The sequence below is a fragment of the Coturnix japonica genome, chromosome 6 (assembly GCF_001577835.2).
Source record: "Coturnix japonica isolate 7356 chromosome 6, Coturnix japonica 2.1, whole genome shotgun sequence".
NCBI lineage: Eukaryota > Metazoa > Chordata > Aves > Galliformes > Phasianidae > Coturnix > Coturnix japonica.
The window spans coordinates 7,377,861-7,396,829 of record NC_029521.1 but is presented as its reverse complement, the minus strand read 5'-3'; the positions used below and the strand labels follow the sequence as shown (position 1 = coordinate 7,396,829).

Sequence of the window (18,969 nt, the reverse complement as noted above, 5' to 3'; positions counted from 1 at the left end):
CATGGAAATATGTGCTAGAGGTAACACGGATGACTCCTGGGTAGGTGGGTGGGTGTTATCAAAGCCTCAACTACACTGCAACATCTGTGCATAAACTTGTATATAGTATGTGCTACGTACAATTACAGTTCAAGGCCTTGTTTAGACAGTTTAGCTTAAGCAAGATGCCTTCTGAAAGAGCAGCTTGCTAGTGGAATCTAAACAGAATGAAATTTATTCTGAAGAATGGTACTGGAGTTGGCTGGCTGGTCTTGGACTTAAAAAGAAATATATGGTCATACCCACTAACAAATATCTCCAGGGTTTTGATCAGCACACATTGGAAAAGCAGTAACTCACTTGCTCAGAATACACGCTATTCGTAAAAAGGACTCATTTTTGGGGGGAGGAGGGGGCTGTGATGCATAAAATATGATAAACTATGAAATAAGTTTTAACTGTTAAACATCTGTATGGTATACTTGCAATCAACATAAAGCATAGTGAGTACTTGTAAGAACCCTATTAAGGGGAAAAAAAGCTACAATTAAAAAGAAAGTCCGAGTCATGCCTTGCTGGCACGACCCACCTTAAGGATTACATCTTGGTACCAAGTCCCACACTAAGCCAGCTGCAACCTTTGCTTTTTATGTGCTCACACAAACAAAAGCTCAGCCCAACATTTTCATCCTGAGTGCTTTTGAAAGGCACTGCACTAAACCAAGACCTTCTCTCTCTCAACACACTTTGAGAGCCACACTTTGCTACCAGTTAATATTCAGATATGCAACACTAACCATAACAAAATACATTTAAAGAACTTGCATCCAAGTAATTACAAAAAACAGCATTAGACAAAAATGAAGAGGAGAGCATAAGGATAAACTGAACTTCCTACCAAGTTGTGTCCTACTTTTGCTGTTTTTCCCCAACTTCCTCCCTGTCCTCATGCAAGTATAAGCCTATGTATAATAATCATTGCAAGAAGCCTAAAAGGAGACAAAGCATAAATATATATTAGAAAAAATCATCTCCCATAAGGGATGTTCTGTACTGAAGTTTTACTCATGGCCAAGATACAGCAGTAAGATCGATTGCCTATCTGCATAAGCTTGCCAGGTTTCTCTCAGAGCAAACAAGACTTACATGCCAATAAAGCACTGTTATCTTTAATTAACCTGCTTGTTATGCAGTGAAACATCTTCTCAAGTCTGGAATGAAGACTTGCCCTTCTATGCCACCATTAAATATCATTCTAATACATTCCTTTAAGAACTCCCATAGCTGAAAGCACTAGAGACCCTCACAGTATTTTCCAGGTTGCCTTAGGTTGTTACTTATTTTATTTGCTACTACAAAGCTCCAGATAAAAATATACGATCAGAAGTCTTAATCAACAGTTAACTCAATACCCACATGTTAGATAAGCTACGTCCTTCAGGGTGAATCAACTATGAATTTCCAGCTCAGCCTACATACAGCTTGCAGCCTACTGGGCCTGTTCAGCCAGCCAGCAACGCACCCTGAGTCCCACTCTCAGCAAGAAACATGCTGTATATTCATTGTATCAGCCTTCTCTTCAGGCCCTTGGGAGGTATGAACACTGTACTAACTCCCAAAGCAAAGCTACACTCTTTTACCATCATGTCATGTTTTACCTTTTGTCATCATGGCCACTGTAACACGAAGAAGCTGCATCACCACAGGTACAACACAACTCTCAAGATTTCTCTTTTCTAAGGGCGCTACCTGTATGTAAACCCTACAAAGCAGCTCACCTCCTGTCACAGGTATAAGCCTGGAGAAACCATCACTATTGAAAAGAAACTCCTCAAATGTTCTTTAAAACAGTGAAAAAGCCCACTAAACCCAGCAGTATGGAACATTCTAACAAGCTAGTACTGGAAAACACACAAAAAATACATTAGGAATAGAAATTGTTACCTAAGTCTTAGCCACCTCTCTGCATGCCTACTTATTAGTGGATGCAACACGTGCCTGACTTCTACTATTATAGTGTCCTGAGTGTCCCTGCACTGCTTCCTGTTTACATACTAAAGTCAGCCAAGTATACACAACAGTCAGCAGGTGATCTCATAGCTTCCAAGCAACCGAAACAAGATTCTTCTAACACTGCCACATAATTCAGCTCTAGCATCTCCACAAGAGAAAGATAAAAAACTGAAGGCCTTCAACACAAAGTAATCTTTATCAATTTAGATCTTTCACCTAACTCTCCATTCAAGAGCAGAATTTTATCCCTGCTGGAAAAGTACCAATTCCCAAAGTTGTTCACACTTACTCAAGCTTCAGATAAGCTATCTTCCCTCATATCTACCTTAATTCTCTCTGAACTCTCTCATTTCTATGACTGTTTGCCACTGCAAGTCAAGTATTCATGGTCTCTGAGCAGCCACCTGCGGCATCATTCAGGAACAGGACTGAACATTGAGAACTAACCAACAATGATCAATGGTTACACCTACTTCTCATTCAACCCTTGAGAACCCAGAATGACTTTGGTCAAAATAGAAGATGTCCTTCAACCAAACTGTGCTTTTCTTTTCATGATCAGCAAGGGCTGATGGCTGGATTGAAGGTGTCAATTAGAAGAGACCGGCTGACCTGCTTCATTTTTGTTGGGTTTTCTTGTTGTTTGTTTTTTTTTGGGAAAAAGGAAAAAACAAATATCAAACTCACTCAAGTTTTCAACAACTATTTTCTACATTCACCACATGCATCAATCAGCTTATTCCACAGAGCAGACGAGCAAGAAAACAACTGAGATTATAAATATTTTGAGGTTCAGTGAGGAAAGCTGATGCCTATACAGATGTACAAAGAAACAGCCATGCAGCTTAAGATCTAACCTACAAGGGTATATTTTAAAAGAGTTTATATCATCATGACAAAGTTGACAAACAAACAAGTTAACAAGCTCACTCACTTCTAAAACAGCTCTTCACATTTACTACCATTGGAGGATCACACTGTTTTCATGAGCTACGTGATCCTGTCAATTTGGGATACTTCTCAGAAGCTCCTAAAACATCACTGCTTTCATGCAGATAAAGTGTTGAACAAAAGCAGCACAAATAACACAAATCCTAGGATGAGGCATTCAATTTTAATTGAGAAATTTTAAATTATATATGCTTTCAACACTTAACTTGTTGGCTCTGTTAGTCTGAAGCCAAGAACAACTGCCTGACTCTCCCATACACCTTCTCGCTAATATTGGCTTTACTCAGTGCCTTCAAAATATTATTCAAGGCTTCTACAATTTGAGTAGGCCTTAATTTATGTGTAGCAACATTAAGTCCATTATATTAAGGCCAGACCTTGCAAACACCTTCCACTTCAATTTTATTTGCACACTGAAAAATTGTTCATTATAGTAACTTGAACCAACTCACATCAAGTCAGTGGCCATTTCTTTTCAGAGGTTTCATGCTACAGAAGTTTCTGAAACACGTACAAACAGTGGAGAGGCAAGTGTCAGAAGAATAAAACAAACACTATCACCTCAGCACTGCCAACTGCAGGTTTTTAAACACATTTGATGCTCTTAAATTTAAGATCTTAGAGATCTCAAAGATCCTCATGCCGGCAAAACGATCAGATAACATTCAGGTTTGCATAATGAAGATGTTCTTCCAGCCAGTACAAAATGGTAAGTGACACAGTGAGACACTGCAGCTGAACAGAGCAATGCTAAGGCAAGGAACAAAGTTCTTCAGTTGACAGAAACAAAAGCAAATGCTGTGAAAAAACACAAACACCAGAAAACTTGAGAAGAACAAAACAAAGCAATTAAATAAAAAAACAAACAACATTATCATTACAGCAACTCTATTGGACATTTAAAGCAGCCTCACCCTATAACATATTTCAGATCCAAAGCAAGATAATTCACTATTCTGTGGCAGTAATCCTTCCTGAGTGCTGGGAGAAAGGAATTTTTTGCCATCTGGAGTTGTTTTTAAAGCTTTAACTTGGGCCTATTTCCCCCACGCTATGCTATCTTCAGGATCAAGCTGTGGAAGTCATCACAGAATCCTGTGCAATATTACATAGTGCGTGCGTTCACGTCTCAGATGCACAAGATGAGCAGAAATTCTCTGTACCAAAGTGTTCAAGCATGTTTTATCCATCACCTCAGGAGCTGCATAAGGAAAAACGTAATTTAACATCCAACATGAACTATGGAAGTCCAGCAACCTAGTAGCTCTACTATTGCTGATACTAGAGGAAAAACATTCAATATCTTCCTGGAGTCATGTTCATTATCACCATCTGTGGAATCTAAAGCTTTCTTCAGCTTTGTAAAGTGGCTTTAAAGTTACCCATCACACTGGAGTTTTGCCCTCCTGGCCTCTGCCTCAACATCACCTACAGTGTAGGCACAACCCCTCCAGCAACACTGAATGACACAGAGATAAAAACAACAACAAAACAACTTCGCTTTCCACTTGATATTGGTCAGCTAGAAACTTTGGAGTATCTCACTGCTTTTGGAATTGCACCGTCAGCCACAGCTGGTGCAGCAGAATGCCGCAGTGGAATGTCTTCTCTCAGCATTTTTGGAGCACAACCAACATCAGAATTACCAGTTATAGGAAGCTAACGTTTACAATAGGAGTGGTCCCAACTAAGAATTCCTTCTGCTTTTTCCAAGATAAACCACATTTCATTCTTAAGCCATATAGAAATCAAAGACAAACCGCACAGCCATGTTGCCATACTGAGTCTGCTTGCTTGGCTTTAAATAGGAAAGCACAGTTCATAACCCGAAGGCTCAGAAAGCTCCAATTTAATCATTGTACATCTTATAACCTAGGGGGGCTGATTCAGAACAGCCTCAAGGTCAAGCTTCTACAAAGAAAACCCTAAAAAAAAGACAAATGTATTTTAGCAAAGAAAAGTGACGCAGCCACACAACACCAGCTGAAATACAACAAGCCTTATTTCTTCCTCACGCGACTGTTGTTCGCTTTTGATCATCACAAGCTATTTACATCTCAATTTCTGCCTAAAGGTTTCTGATTTCCAAACAGCTCTGCTAATGATAAAGAGCCAAAATGGCATTTCTAAAGCCTCTTAGAGCATTAATAAAACCAAAACATTTTCCATTGTACATAGGAAAATGGCTTCTTCATGAAATTTGTATTTGGCAGATACCACTGGGATAACATCTGGGCTTGTCATTCCACAGTACACACATTTCCTCAATTACAGCTTGTGCTAAGAAAAACTCTGGGTGCAGTGCTAGACACCAAGTCAAGAACTGACAACATGCCGAATCTCTAACAAACTGCAGCCCCATTAGTAACTTAACATCAGAAATGCCATGCTGAGAAACAACTTCCCTCCCTTCTGAATCTCATTCTCCAGAGGTTCATTCAATAAAGCAGGAGAGGACAGAGAGGGTGGAAGAGGCTGCTGCCCAACCACACGTGCACACACATGAACACAAGGTGCTGCTGGGGCAAGTCCCAGATCTTCAAGGCTATTATTATTATTATTGAGAAACAGCTTCCAGTGATAATTCTAATGTTGAATTGCGAAACCAGCACTATTTAAACTGCATCTACAGCAAGCTAGTGACAGCTAAAGCAGACACTAAAAAGAATACGTTTGACGTTTCTGTGGACATTCTGTATTCTACATGAACCTTCAGCTGTTCACCGCTGAAAGATGTGAATAGATCAGCTCCATCCACGGCTTCTAAAGCAACTTACTGGTAAATATGCTTAATTTGAGGAGCACTAAGCGTGCTTTTAGACATAAGGGAAACCACGTGTTCCAGAACAGAGCCCTAGTATGGAGAGAGAACATTAGCAGATAAAGGTGAGTAATACCAGCATAATAACAAATAACTCTTTTTTTCTTTTACAATTAGAGCTAAAGGGAATTTGATATTACCAAAACCAATCAAGATCTCCCTAAGCAAGAGAGTACTTTCCTTGTTCCCCTTTCCGTGCTTTTGATCAATGCATTAAGAAGGGAGTCAGGAAGAGGAAATAACAAAACCAGACTGCAGCTGCAAGGCACAAGGACAGACTGTTTTCCAGTGTTCCCCTTCCAGCAGTGTAAGTCCCAACAGCTTTATTAGCAAAAGAAAGCAAAACACTGTCAGACTTCTCACTTCAGGAAATGTTTTTTTGGATCCTTGCTTTTTTACACCGAGTTAAAGGCTTCTGAAAGAGGCTGCACTGTGTTGGTTTGGAACATCAGATACAAGTTCCACCAGTTTGGGACACTGAACAATATTATCAAGATGATAACACAGGGAAAACATTCTTTTAAGTAAACCTACCTGCACGTCAGTGTTTGCAGAGTGGCCACAGAGCACCCAGGAAACTAAGTCACACCCCATTATTCTGTCAGTAACAAACTACAGTAGGAACTATCTGCAGGGGCTCAGGATGCAGCTGACCTCTACGGGGAGTTACAACTGTTGTGTTAAAGCATCTCGGCACATTGGCTACCATGTTTAAAGCCACACTGGTCAGTAAAAGCACAACAGTCAATCTTTCCTACCCTACATCCCTGTATAACTCACCTCATTTTCCTGCAGTCAATTACTACAGTCTAACCAGCATGCCTTTAAGGTGTGAGAGATCCAGAATGCAGAGATCATATATTCTTCTTTTTGTTCTCTAAGTACCTAGATGGGCTACAGAAGGTACTCCCATGCAATAGTGGATGTTTTGAAGGTTCAAAACCAGAAAAAAAAGGACCAATAATCCCAGAAAAAGTTGATTTGCACATTAAAGACCAGGAGAGAGATTTCTGCAAGTCATGGTTTTTACTTCCCCCCCTTCCCCTCCACCCCCCAAAAGATTTTCTCACAAAGGTTAAAAGCACCAAGTCAAAGCAGTTTTTACTTTATTTAGATACCAGGATTCCAGACTGCACTTCCCCCAGAGATGTCCTTATAGGCACCTATCAGGACAGGGCTCTACATACAAAATAACCAATGACTGGTTACAGTACAAAGTCACATCCACTCTGAACCTTGAGACGCTGAGATATGCTCTGACAAAGCAGAAGCTGGTTTGCAGAACACGCGAGAGTAGAGGTTGTTTGTTTAATTAGCAATGTCCTCCTGTGCCAGAGCACGCAGTTCTTGGCATTCCTTTATCTACAATGCATAGAACACAGATGTGGATTTCAGCACGTTTTGTAACGCAGCGCACACCAAGACAATTAAGTCAGAATGTCAGACCCTGCAGTACGCCTCTGGTTGTGCTCCATCTGTTCCAGGGAGCTTCAGTTCACCAGGCCGCCCTGGGCTACGAGCGCTGATCACGCATGCTCTGCATCTGCAGAATGCTATAAACACGGGCAAGAAAAGAGCAGCTGGACTGCATAGCAAACATTGACACAAGGAAAGGTGTGTCAGGCAGGCAGTGGGCATGCTCATTTCATTTCTAACTCTGTCAGAACCAGTCACATCCTACACTGTAGGAGCTCACAGAATAAGTGTTGCAAGTCAAGCTTAGCGAGCAGATGCTTTTGACTGTACATATGGATTACCTAACTGCAAAGCTGAACCATGGATGGAAGTATTTTAATGATTTCATTGCTCAATTATGTAAATGACTTTAAGCCTTCAATAGACAGGACAACGTACTTAGTCCCTTGATGTATATATAGTTGCAGACTTCCAATTACAAAATTTAAGAGCCTTTAAAAATCAGGAGGCCTTGTTTAATGAGAACAGCTGCACCACTACTGCTGTAACTAGACTCATCACTAGAACCAATAAGCAGCAACATGCAAGTGAAGGATGTGAATACAGAGCATGCTTTAACTCGACAGGCAATATGCTGACAACAAAACCAGTGCTGTTTTCTTCCTACAACTTTTAATTCTCAACATGGCATTTACATAGCACATGGCAACTGAGCAAAGATGGCCCTCTCTAAAGGATCTCTACAGAAAGCACGCTTCAGCAGACAAAACAACCTCAACCACACACATTGGGGCCTCTCTGGGAAGCAGAGGATGGGGGAAGGGTAAAAGGATGGCCCTTCCCAGCAAGAAGCTGGTTAGAGTTTAAGGATAGCATCAAGTGTCAAGGATAACTGACACATGATGATTGATTGACTCATTTCACTCACCATGACAGCAAATCCTTCTCCTCTCCCCCACAGGTGCAGCTGGGATTTATGGGTCTTTACAATGGAAGCACATTCTGGGTCCGACAGCATTCAACATTCTTCAGGCTTCAGCTGGAAGCATCCAGCCACAACAAGAGAAGGCTACAGATGAAGGAACTCTCCCACAAAGGGCCATTCTGACTTGAAGGTCGGGCTGCACATAGCTATTACTTCCACAAACCATGCCGGCAGTATCGTTACACTCAGTTCTATCTCATGAACAATGGCTGTTTCAAGCAAGACACTAGACAGTGTTTTTATTAGCAAACAAGAACAAAAAGATTTTGGTTTTTTGTACTTGGTTTTAATAAAAACCTTTATAGTTCAAGAGCAAGACATAATCCAGGCTTACAAAGTATACACACTCACATGGAAACTGCAAGGAAACAAACAGTTCTAATGCATAAAGCAGCAAAAACTGAAAGAGTAACGCTACTCCCCATCTCCAGGTCAGCTCCCATGTGCCCCAGTCTTTGTCCAGCTTCACATAGCTGCAGCTATAGCCTAATTCCACAGCTGTGGAACACTTGCTGAAGTGTTATTCATACACCCGTGCTCTTTGTAAGGCTCTAAAGTGGAAGTGGGGAATAGGCAGAAAAAAAAGCAGCTACAAATACCTCAGAAAAACACCTCCTCCTGCAGTCCGCTACAGCTCACCATTCCAGCAGCTGAGACTTTCAAACAACTTCACTGGAAGGAAAACATGCTTAAATACAGGGGTAGAGTGAGCATTGCAAAGCAACGCAGATGGGGCAACTTCCATTTTTATATGAGGAGGGGGGAAAAATTAACAGATTACAGCAGACAGTCTGCTTTAACAGATTGCAAGAACAAAATGGCCATCTCCTTTTTTATTTAGGATGCATAACATCTTTGCTTGGCACAAGAGAATAGTCTGATCTCATCCATACCAGGCTGTGACTGACACGTACTCAGTGTGTTTACTACTAAATACACTGTCTCAGCAACTGATGTGTACACAATTGCTCAGACCCTAAAACGAGAAGAACTAGCAATCAAAGCAGATCAGTCAGACAGGGCTACAAGATAACAAGACAGCCAGCCACAAAGTTAAGAATTCCCACCATTAGAAACTGAGTACTTGACAAGCTGTAACACTTCCAGAAATTCCCTGAGACTCCAAACTTTTCTCTTGGCTTTTTGGAAGTGCAAAGATGGAAAAATATTGCAGTAATCTTTCTTAAAACTGTTGCAATAGCCAGAGTGGAACAACTAACAACCTATACTTACTCTTAACAGCACCCTATAAACCTTAAAATGAAAAGGCATTCTAATTATGTGCTTCGAGTCTTCCACTTCTCCACTGAAAGGAAGATACACAACTAGTGCAATGTATTTCACAAGCCTGCATGCTGAAGTATTTAAAGCAAGAAAGCAGAACTCTTCATTAAAGCAAAGTTTTGCCAAAGAACACAAAGCAGTGAGTTTTAACCACTCCCTGCTGATGACTCTTCTAGACAATTCACATGCAATTAAGAATTCTAATTCCTTACTACCTCCATTCCCTGGTTCCTTCAAGCTTTAACCAAATTATTTCTAGCTGATGAATTCCAAATTGCAAGTTCTCAGACTGAACCAGAAGCTGGTTTGCTTAGGAGGTGCACGTCAGGACAAGTCCTCAGTATGGAAAACTCAGAGGGCACTGTGACACACCTACAGATGCATACTTTGCTGGCTTTTTTCTTTTTTACTTTGACAAAGAGAAGGTCTGCCAGTAAAGGAGGACTTGCACTGCAGCTAGAGCAACTGCTGCCCCTTCCAACCACTCATGAAGACAACAGATCATCCTGAAAGAGGACAAGAGAGCTTTTTGGACTTGTTATGGGCAGCACAAAACCTGTACGGCTCTCATATACAAAAGAAAGACACCAAACAAAAATGACAATGAATAGCAGAAAACCTCAGGTCTCAGCATCTACATGCTGGTTAGAAGTATTTTCATCTTCGTTGCAGGCTTTACTGAAGAGATAGCACACTTCTAACCAACTGACAATGCACAAGTCAGAGAAATAGCCACTGGAACAGCCTGGAAAGATATCAGGAAGCAAAACAGACCACGAAGAGGAAGCCAGTATAACGAATATTGAGAAAAAGAGAGCAAGGAAGACAATTTGAAGACTACTTGATTAAAAACATCTTATGTCACACCACCTCTATCTCCATGATACCTCTCGCCTGTCCTACCTGTGCAAATTTTACTTTATTAAGCAAAGTTAAATAAGTTTCCAAGCTGTACAAGTGCTCTTCTGGATGCACTGAACTTCCTACCCAGGAAGCTAAGCACTGGCAAGGTTTAAGTCCCACAGCTGGGAAACCAGGGCACGAGAAGGTGAAGAGGATTTATAAATAGTATCAAATACTCTCTTTTTAGCAAAAATAATGAGCACGCAGAAGTGAGTCAGTAACAGCAAGCAGAAAACCAGTCTGAGTAACATGCTGTCCTTCATTGCAATAGAACCGTGCACTGGAGCAGCTATCACCTTAAATGCCTGTGATACTGGTCAGACCCACAAAGGACTTAATCCTCAAAAATGCAAGTACACTGCTTGGTAGCTAATTTCAAAGGGGAGGGGAGAGGGAGCCACTACAAGCAACTTAACAAGAACCTCCCCGTTGGAAACAGAGTTGCCCAGCGCTGCTGTTATTTCCTTTACAGCCAGCGCAGTTTAAAACACTGTTAAAGGCAAAATCCTCTGGTTGGTGTTTCCATATAACCAAGCAGAAACAGGTTCAGCAGCTAGTTTGACTTACAGAAAGTATGGGCATGGATCTTCCCACTACTGCCCATGGGAAGACCATGCTGACAGAATGGCAGCAATTCTTCCCACAGCCAACATCGTTCCTTACCAGCCCTGAGACACACGGCTCTTTTTAGCCATTTCAGCCATCTGACAGGTCTCATAAAGGGCAGAAGGACAGAGGACAGATGAGAGACTGTTACTTGTGTAGTGCTGAGACCACAGCAACAAACGTACTTTGCACGAAAAGACATCCTGACAGCAAATCAAGGCTTGATCTGAAATGACACCAGACGGCTTCAGAGAGATGCTTGTCACCAACAAAACGAGGAAATCCTGTTTATTGCCCCCTGTACCGGGTTACACACTCCTGCTGCTCTTGGCACTCACTCAGGCACTCGCAGCACTGCTCTGTGCACAGGATCACCTCATTAGCTTGGCAAGAAGTCACACGCAGCATAATCTCAACTCGAGCAACGCAGCAAGAACCGGGCCGGCACAGACAGAGCCGCCACACGCTGCTGACAGTTACCGACCTGCCTTTACAGCTTCATTAGCACTCATTTACTAGCAGCGCTCACCGCGACAACCGACCGCTCCCGGCCCGAGGGGGCGGCCCGCACCTCACCCCGCGCAGGGCCGCGGGCAGGAGCAGCGCTCCGCGTTGCGTTATGCAGAGGGGATCGGCGCAGCCCTCCCGAGCCGGCGGAACACGCGGATCCGCGGCTGCCCCGCACGGCCCCGCCACACCTGCGCCCTCAGCGCCGGGGCCGCGCTCGGCGGCCGCCCCCGCTCGGGGGCCCAACGGCAGCGCCCGGGGGCCGACGAAGCCCGCCTCCCTCCCACCGCCCCCTCCGTGGGAAGCCCCGGACCGGGACGGATGTACGCGGCGCCGCCCGCTCCCGGCACTCACACGACGGCCCGCGAGATCATCCACGACACCATCGCGGCGGCCGCGGCGGCGGCGCGTCCCCTCGGCGAGCCGGGCCCGAATGGCCGCGCGCCGCCCCGCCCTGCGCGACACTCCCCGCCCGCCGCCACAGCCCGGCGGCGCCGCGCATGCGCACTGTGACGGCTGAGCGCTGAGGTGTTTCCCGCAGCCCGAGCTCGGCCCCAGGGTCGCGCTGAGGGGAAACGTGACGGCTCCTGCCCGGCCTCATGCCCGGCCTCATGCCCGGCCTGCCGCTGCCCTCCAGCCCCCTGTAGGAGCCGGGCTGTCCTCCTGCCCACAGCCCCCGAGCTTGGTGCGGTAACGTCCTGTCCCTGCCTGATGCGCCTGGATTAGTCACCCGCCCTGTGAGCGCGGCCGTGAAGTGCCGCCTATCTTTAGACCGAAAAACGAAGACACCCTGTGCCCAACAGTCGTCACGCTGATGCACGAGGAGATAGAAGCAGGTACCATTTAGTTTGATCAGGGAGGAGTGTAACACGGCCCCTTTCTGCACTTCTCATCTCTTCCTTGAAGCGCAGGGACCGCTTGGTACAGGGCAGGCCGAGCTGCCCACCTGTATCCACACTTTCCTTCATGTTCCCTCGCTGTGGCCCGGATCAGGGTGCAGCTCCTCAGGCCAGGCCTCTGCAGAGCAGCTCTGGACACAGGGACACTGCTGTGTGTGCCAGCACATGGCTGAGCTGCATCGTGAGCCTGCCAGCTTCCATGGTTATCAATATCAGCATAGAAATAACCAGTTCCAAGGGCTGTGTAAGGACATGTACTTATGTGGGGTGCACAGACTGCTGCCTGCACCTGATCCAAAGCTATGGGAGGGCACATCTGGGAAGGATTGGTGTCTGTGCGCCCAGTTCTTTCCCTTGTCACTGTGAGGCAGGATGACCCAGCCCAGACACCTTGCTGAGATTGAGGGCTGGCAGGTCTCACCTGTCAGGGACATGTGGGTGAAGCTGGGCACTTCATGGTACAGCAGCTCTATATCTGCAGAGATAATACAGTTTTCCTACCATACATGGAGTAGGAATGGCTTACACTCCATACACTGTTGGCTTATTCAGATCAGAGGTTCCATGTCTGCACAAGACGCTTTCAGTTCCATGGGCACGTGCTGGAATTCCTCAAGTGCTCGCACCAGTGAAGTCCAAACAAAGGCATTTTCACTCCTCTGCAGCCTTCAAACACAATTCACGTGGTCAAATGGCTGAAAGTGATTTATGAAAGGAAGAAGTGGGGAAATACGTGAAATGGTTCAACAATTACGGTCTTTGAAAACTTCTGCTGTAGTCGTAGACTGTGACATTGAAACAACAACATAAAAACAAATTTTACTCTTTCTGTGCAGGTATTGAGGTCTTGAAAATAATGATGTTGGCCACCTGGGTTGTCTCCTTAATTGACCTCTACAGAGGGGACCAGGTGCAGAAAATGGTAGAGAGGAATTTGTGGTAAAATTAGAGTATTCTGCTCAATATCCTTATTCTAAAAACAGGCTTACCCTGAACGTATTCTTTATTGCATTCAGTGAAAGCAGAAATCTGAACCGCTATATTTCCCTTGAATAAAGTCCTCTCTAGCGTTGGGCTGAATAAAACAACCTTGAACAGCAAAGGATTTGAAATATGAATTAGCTCAGAGAGATTACATTTTAGACTCCAGTTCTGTAAACTCTTCTGCAGAGGCGGATCCTGCTGCCTGCATAACACTGCACTGGAGTCTGTAGCATTCCAAACCATCTAGAGCAAACTGTGAGATGAGAGCTCTACTTTGGATCCTATGAAAGAACCATATAGTAGATTTCTATAAGCAATTATGTGTTCAGTCATCTCAGAGAGTCTTTCTAGGAAGAGAGTGATACTCTTTCTTATGGTCCAAGAGAATTGTATGCATCAAATCCATAGCTGCGTATTCTATTTTGTATAAGGTATGTTTGAGAGAAAACCAGTCTTTATTTTGAGCGAAGACATTTATTTTTCTTGTGTTTGTTGCCATGGCAATACTGTCTCTGGTGAAAAGCTGCATTTACATTTAAAGAGGCAATTTTTTTAATTTATTTTTTCAAAGATAAAGGCAGATGGATCCTAACAGGAATTCATCTTCCTAAGGAGGTTGCTTTGTTTCACAGAACATTTTGAGACTGAATTCAGTGCAATAAACCCAACAAATGTTGGCCCGATCCCCAGGAGACAGACATCAGGATGCCACATGGACTTCCTTGTTTTGTAGCTTGTATGGAATGAGAATCCATTCCCTTGAACTGCAGAAACACAGGGAGTGGTGCAGCAATTAAATCCATACCATGTACTTATTCAGACCTGGGATATGTCTTACCCATACATCTATTTTTATGTAAGGAAGACTTACAGCTACCTATAGGATATTTTTAAGTCCTGCACAAAAGCCACGTAATGTATCTAGAAGTCACTTTAAATGGTTTTAACAGGATTTAGAAAATCTCTGGTGAAGATCAGCAGCCCTCCATTTTCTTCAAACTACTTTTGTGTAATAGAACGTAGGCATACAAACATTAATGTTTAACTTTTACCTCCTTTAGAGGCAAATAAACATTCTTTTCCTATGTGGCAGCTGTGAAAACAGGAATTGAGCAATGTTTAGGAAGACACAAACTGGTTTTTGGACTATAGAGTTTTTGGGTTCTGTCCCCTTGCTGTGAGGATGAACTCCCTGCAGAGAGCACGGCTTCCACCGCTGCTCCCAAAACATTCGTATGTTAATTGCCTTGCTGTTTTTTACTTGTGTTGTTTGACGGGAGCAAATTCTAAATACATATCAGATACAGGACAATTTGAGGTTTTCAGTTGGGGCCCCAACAAGCAAACAAACCCAACAAGCCATTGCCCCAGTTATTGAATCATAGCAGAGATGTTTGCTGTTTTGGAGCCAGAATACGGATCAGATGATACAACAAAATACAGAGTGGATGTACAGATGATTTTTTCTTACATTACCCTAAGTTGATATTGCTTTTAAAACTTACTAATAATGAAAACACTGTTAAAATTTGTAGTTTATGCTTCTCAGATATTTAACTAGTCATGCATTTTCCCATGTATGAGACTAATAGTAAAGGTTAGCTAACTTTCACTACCTGATATTCCTTTTACTTGCTTCTATATTCATTAATAAGATTCTCCTCCTGAATTCTGCAGATGCACCTGCAAATACAAAACTTGAAAGTTCAAATAACAAGATTGTAAGATGGAATGATACAAAGAACAGGATGAGAGATTTCTGTGCCCCCCAAGACTACAGAGGGATGTCTAACACCCTTCATTGACCAAAACAGCTCTTCAGTCAATGAAAAGCCAAAGCATTTCCATCATTTCAGCACAATGTTCTGCTTTGATTGCAGAACAATAGAACATCATCTGGCAATTCAGTTAGAATATTATCTGATAAAAAGTGCAAATATTAGATTTTCTATGCTTACGTTTCTTTTCAACTAAGAATTTACTGTGCTGCTGAAAGGTCTGTTGTACAACTGCTGATTAATTGTATCAGTTTTTGAAGACTAATTGCTAAGGAGGTTGCAATGAATTAAATGCCTCCAGTACCTTGTTTTGTAGCAGAAACAGAAGAGCAGGAAAGCACCCCTTAGAATCTCTCTCTCTCTCTTTTTTTTTTTTTTTCTTTAGGGAAATGTGATCTGAAAAGGAAGGGGAAAGTTCAGAACAGTTCCTTTAGAGATTTGTATTTCTGGCAGCAGTCATTTGTCCGTTTTACCTTATTGCTTCCATTTGGAGTTTGAAACATATGAGATGCAGCCCTGGAAGGGCAAGGAGAGGCAACAGGGAGGAGCTAATTTCCAAACTGTTGAGAGTATCTGAGAGAGACTCTTTACAAATCAAAGAGTGCTGCTATACCTATCAATCCCCGTCTCCGGTATTAATCAGCTACAGTTAGAATGGGTTTTGACGTGTACTGCACACAGACCTGCAAGCATTACCAGTTCGATAAGTGTAACCACACTCCAGAGTTATGCTTAAGTGCATCTCAATAGGGAGTCCACAAGACAGATTCGTATAAACTATTTTCCCTGTTTCAATGTAGAGTGACATTAAAGATGCTAAATTGTTCAAAAGCTGCAGCTGAATGTTGCAGTAAATATATGCCTCTCTCATGAAAACAAATCCATTCCCAATAAAGAGACACACACGCCGGTATCTGATGATCCACCCTCTCTGTGTATTGAGACATAAACAGGAAGGCAGAATGTAGCTTTGGTCTAGGTAGTATCATTTCAGCTATATCCCATTGCTCATTGTGATGCATCAAATGTAATGATTATAGCAATCTGGTGGAGATTTTTTAAAAATACACTTTCTGCATTTGATGTTTCTGATCACAACAGAAAACTTACGCTATTTTATAGTCTGCTGACTAAGCTCATCTGCGCACCAGCTGCATTTTATCAAGGCACAATGTTTGCCTTTTGAACTTGCTGCTATATTTTACTTTAAATGAAGATGAGATATACATTCTTTGGCAACATTTAGAACCTTGTTCAGCACAATATCCATTTGCAGAAAGTCGTAGCCTCCAGCTAAATGGAACATCAACCCATGGCCATCAGCCCAAAAGAGGTAGGGGCGAAAAAATCCTAGAACCAGAAAAGACACCAAGTTTGTCTGATGAAGAACCATGTCATTTGGTCAGATGTTTGGCCTACCTGACATCGTGCAATTTTTCTAGGCTATTTTTACTACTCATTGTCCTGCTAGGAAGGTTTTTCTAGTATCAAATTTAAGCTGAGTCAATGGGCAGTCAGAACTTTTTATCCTGTCTCCCCTGAGCACGGAAGGAAGATTGTTATTTTCCTTTTGCAGCAACTTTAAAACTGAAACCAGTACTTAAATGATTGTAGCTTTCCTGGAAGGAAAAAAATAGGAACCCCAATTCTCATGGCACATTTTCTAGACTTCCATTAGATTTCATTCTTTTTCAAGGAGCACAGCCCAAAACCACACTCATAACCCCAGAATAGAGCTGAAGGACATACAGCAAGTCAAAAAGCTGCCAGCAAAAGGCACTGAGCTGTTGTGAAAAGGAAAAGAAAACCCCTCTTGCACTGCGAAACAGTATGATTATCTAGAAGAGTTATCCAGATAGACCACAACTATGAGCCATAATAGCAATTCCTATGTACAACCTAAAGCTACTCTTAAAAGTTATTTATTTATTTAATGTCTGCACCGTTTATTTATTTTTTTTTTCTGAAACAAATCTAGTCAGAAACTACTGACCACCAAATGCATTTCAGGAAGCCGCTTTATGATGCCAACTTTTTGGTATCCCAAATTTGGTTGGAGCGGTGCTTTGTTTTTTCATTCCTTGGGTTTTTTTGCCCTAAGAACTTTCCTCTCTGCATTCTCTCTCGATATGGGGAAAGAGGTATTTTGTTGCATTGTTTTTAAACCGATATTAAAACTCTGTATATCAAATCATTTCACCCGATTTAAGTTCAAAACACAGAACTCCTTTATTTATATTTTGAGCCAGATCACCTTTGTTTTCCTGGAGAAGCACTGCATGTAGAGGACATTGACTTGAAGCCATCAGAACAGTGAGATATTCTTATCAGTAAATAATTTTCCTCCCTAGAGGAAACTAAGCACATGCTTTTAAACTTTGAATTTGTATTTAGTTTGCAGACAGTGGTTCTTGGTAGCTCTAACTGATACATTGAAGAGCTCTTTTGCATCTGTTACAATCATTTTACATCCTCCACAACAATTTATGCATTCTTAAGTCAAATTTCTGACAAAGTTCATTCCTACCTTCAGGAAACAAGTGTTTTCTTTTTATATAGAATGTAGCTGAGCCCAATAATACAGAAAACAAGCAAACAAAGCTTATATAGAAATATACTTTATGTGTTTTCTTGTTTAGTATTGCTTAAACTGGCAGATACACATAGCAAAATATATCTTCTTCTCTCACAGGTCCAGTACTTGAAATTGAAACCATTTATTTCTACCTTAACATCCCTTGTGGCAAAGAAAACAATTTTTAGTCTTTTTCTCATTATTTTAGTGTGACATTACCAGCTAATGTGATAAGTTTGAGTATATTCTTGTATATTTAGAGCACAACTGCACAAACTGTTTTAGACATTAGCAGTAATCATCGAAGGTCTGAAGCCTGTCTGGGGAGCAGGGGGAAGCTCACACAGGAATTTCATGCACTGCTGGAAATCCCTACCAGAATGTGTTGTTTGTTTCAGAAAGCAGCTAAAAGATGTGCCTTGTACTAGGAACTTTGCCACTGCCCTTTTCCAAGCAGTCTTTTAGTTCTTAGGAAAGTTGACTGCAGTTCCTCTGTGAAAAACGGAGCACAGACAGTCTCTCAGCCTGTCTAGACATTCTGGATACTGAGTGTTTAATGTCCTGGTATAACATAGCTGGACTATAGCAGTGGAAAGTGATGAAGGCAGGAAAGACAGCAGGCAGAAATTCTGGTTTAGCAGGCAGAAATACACGACTGCTTTAGCTGCTCCGTACTGGTAGCCTGCAAGAGGCTTGGGAACAATTGCCTAGATTATGTCAAGGAAGCTTTGTCTAGACAAATCACAACTTCTTACCACAGAGCTACACCCTTTTTTGGATGCCTATTTGCTCCAAGAAGTAGTTGGAAAGTACTATTAACTGTCAAAAAAATCAACACTAAAAGTCGCAGTCCAACAAGTCCAAAATGGGAAACAGGAGCTGGCTTGTTATGTTTTGCTTTTAGCCATATTCCTACATGGATTCCTTTCTTTCGCATGCTCTTTTTCATTTTTTTTTCATTCTTAAACACAGTTTTAAGGAACAATTCACCAAGATCCAAAAACTAGAAATAATACACAGGAAAATGTACCTCAGAGGGCAACCCAAAAGTGAGGAACCTCAATAATTGATCTCTGAAGTGTTCAGGAGCTGCACAAATGATTGATGTACAACATTTAAGCACATTAATTAGCTGAATGAAGAAACATGAAATAGCTGTTATGGCTTTAAGTGGCTGTAGAATTCAATTAAGTGGTTGACCCGCTTGGTTCTCAGGTACAAATCAAGCACTATGTTCCATGAACATTATCACCAAGGAAGTTTTGAGC

The 18,969-nt window shown here is 42.3% G+C and overlaps 1 protein-coding gene and 1 long non-coding RNA gene across 3 annotated transcripts in view; one reads left to right on the top strand and one right to left on the bottom strand.

Annotated features, from left to right (window-relative positions):
* REEP3 (receptor accessory protein 3) overlaps positions 1-11,945 on the bottom strand; it is a 36,703-nt gene extending 24,758 nt beyond the window's left edge. The window contains exon 1 of one of the 2 annotated variants that reach the window (XM_015866223.2): positions 11,820-11,945. In XM_015866223.2, coding sequence (XP_015721709.1) covers positions 11,820-11,851 — 32 coding nt within the window. In that variant the 5' untranslated portion in view covers positions 11,852-11,945. Of the gene's footprint in view, positions 1-8,108; positions 8,358-11,819 lie in introns of those variants that run through there. The other variant, XM_015866224.1, reaches the window with a different exon arrangement.
* Positions 11,946-11,982: 37 nt separating this feature from the next.
* LOC116653608 lies at positions 11,983-15,292 on the top strand. Its single transcript, XR_004307765.1, has 2 exons — positions 11,983-12,301; positions 15,026-15,292. It is a non-coding gene; the product is annotated as an uncharacterized LOC116653608 (long non-coding RNA).
* The last annotated feature ends 3,677 nt before the right edge of the window (positions 15,293-18,969 follow it).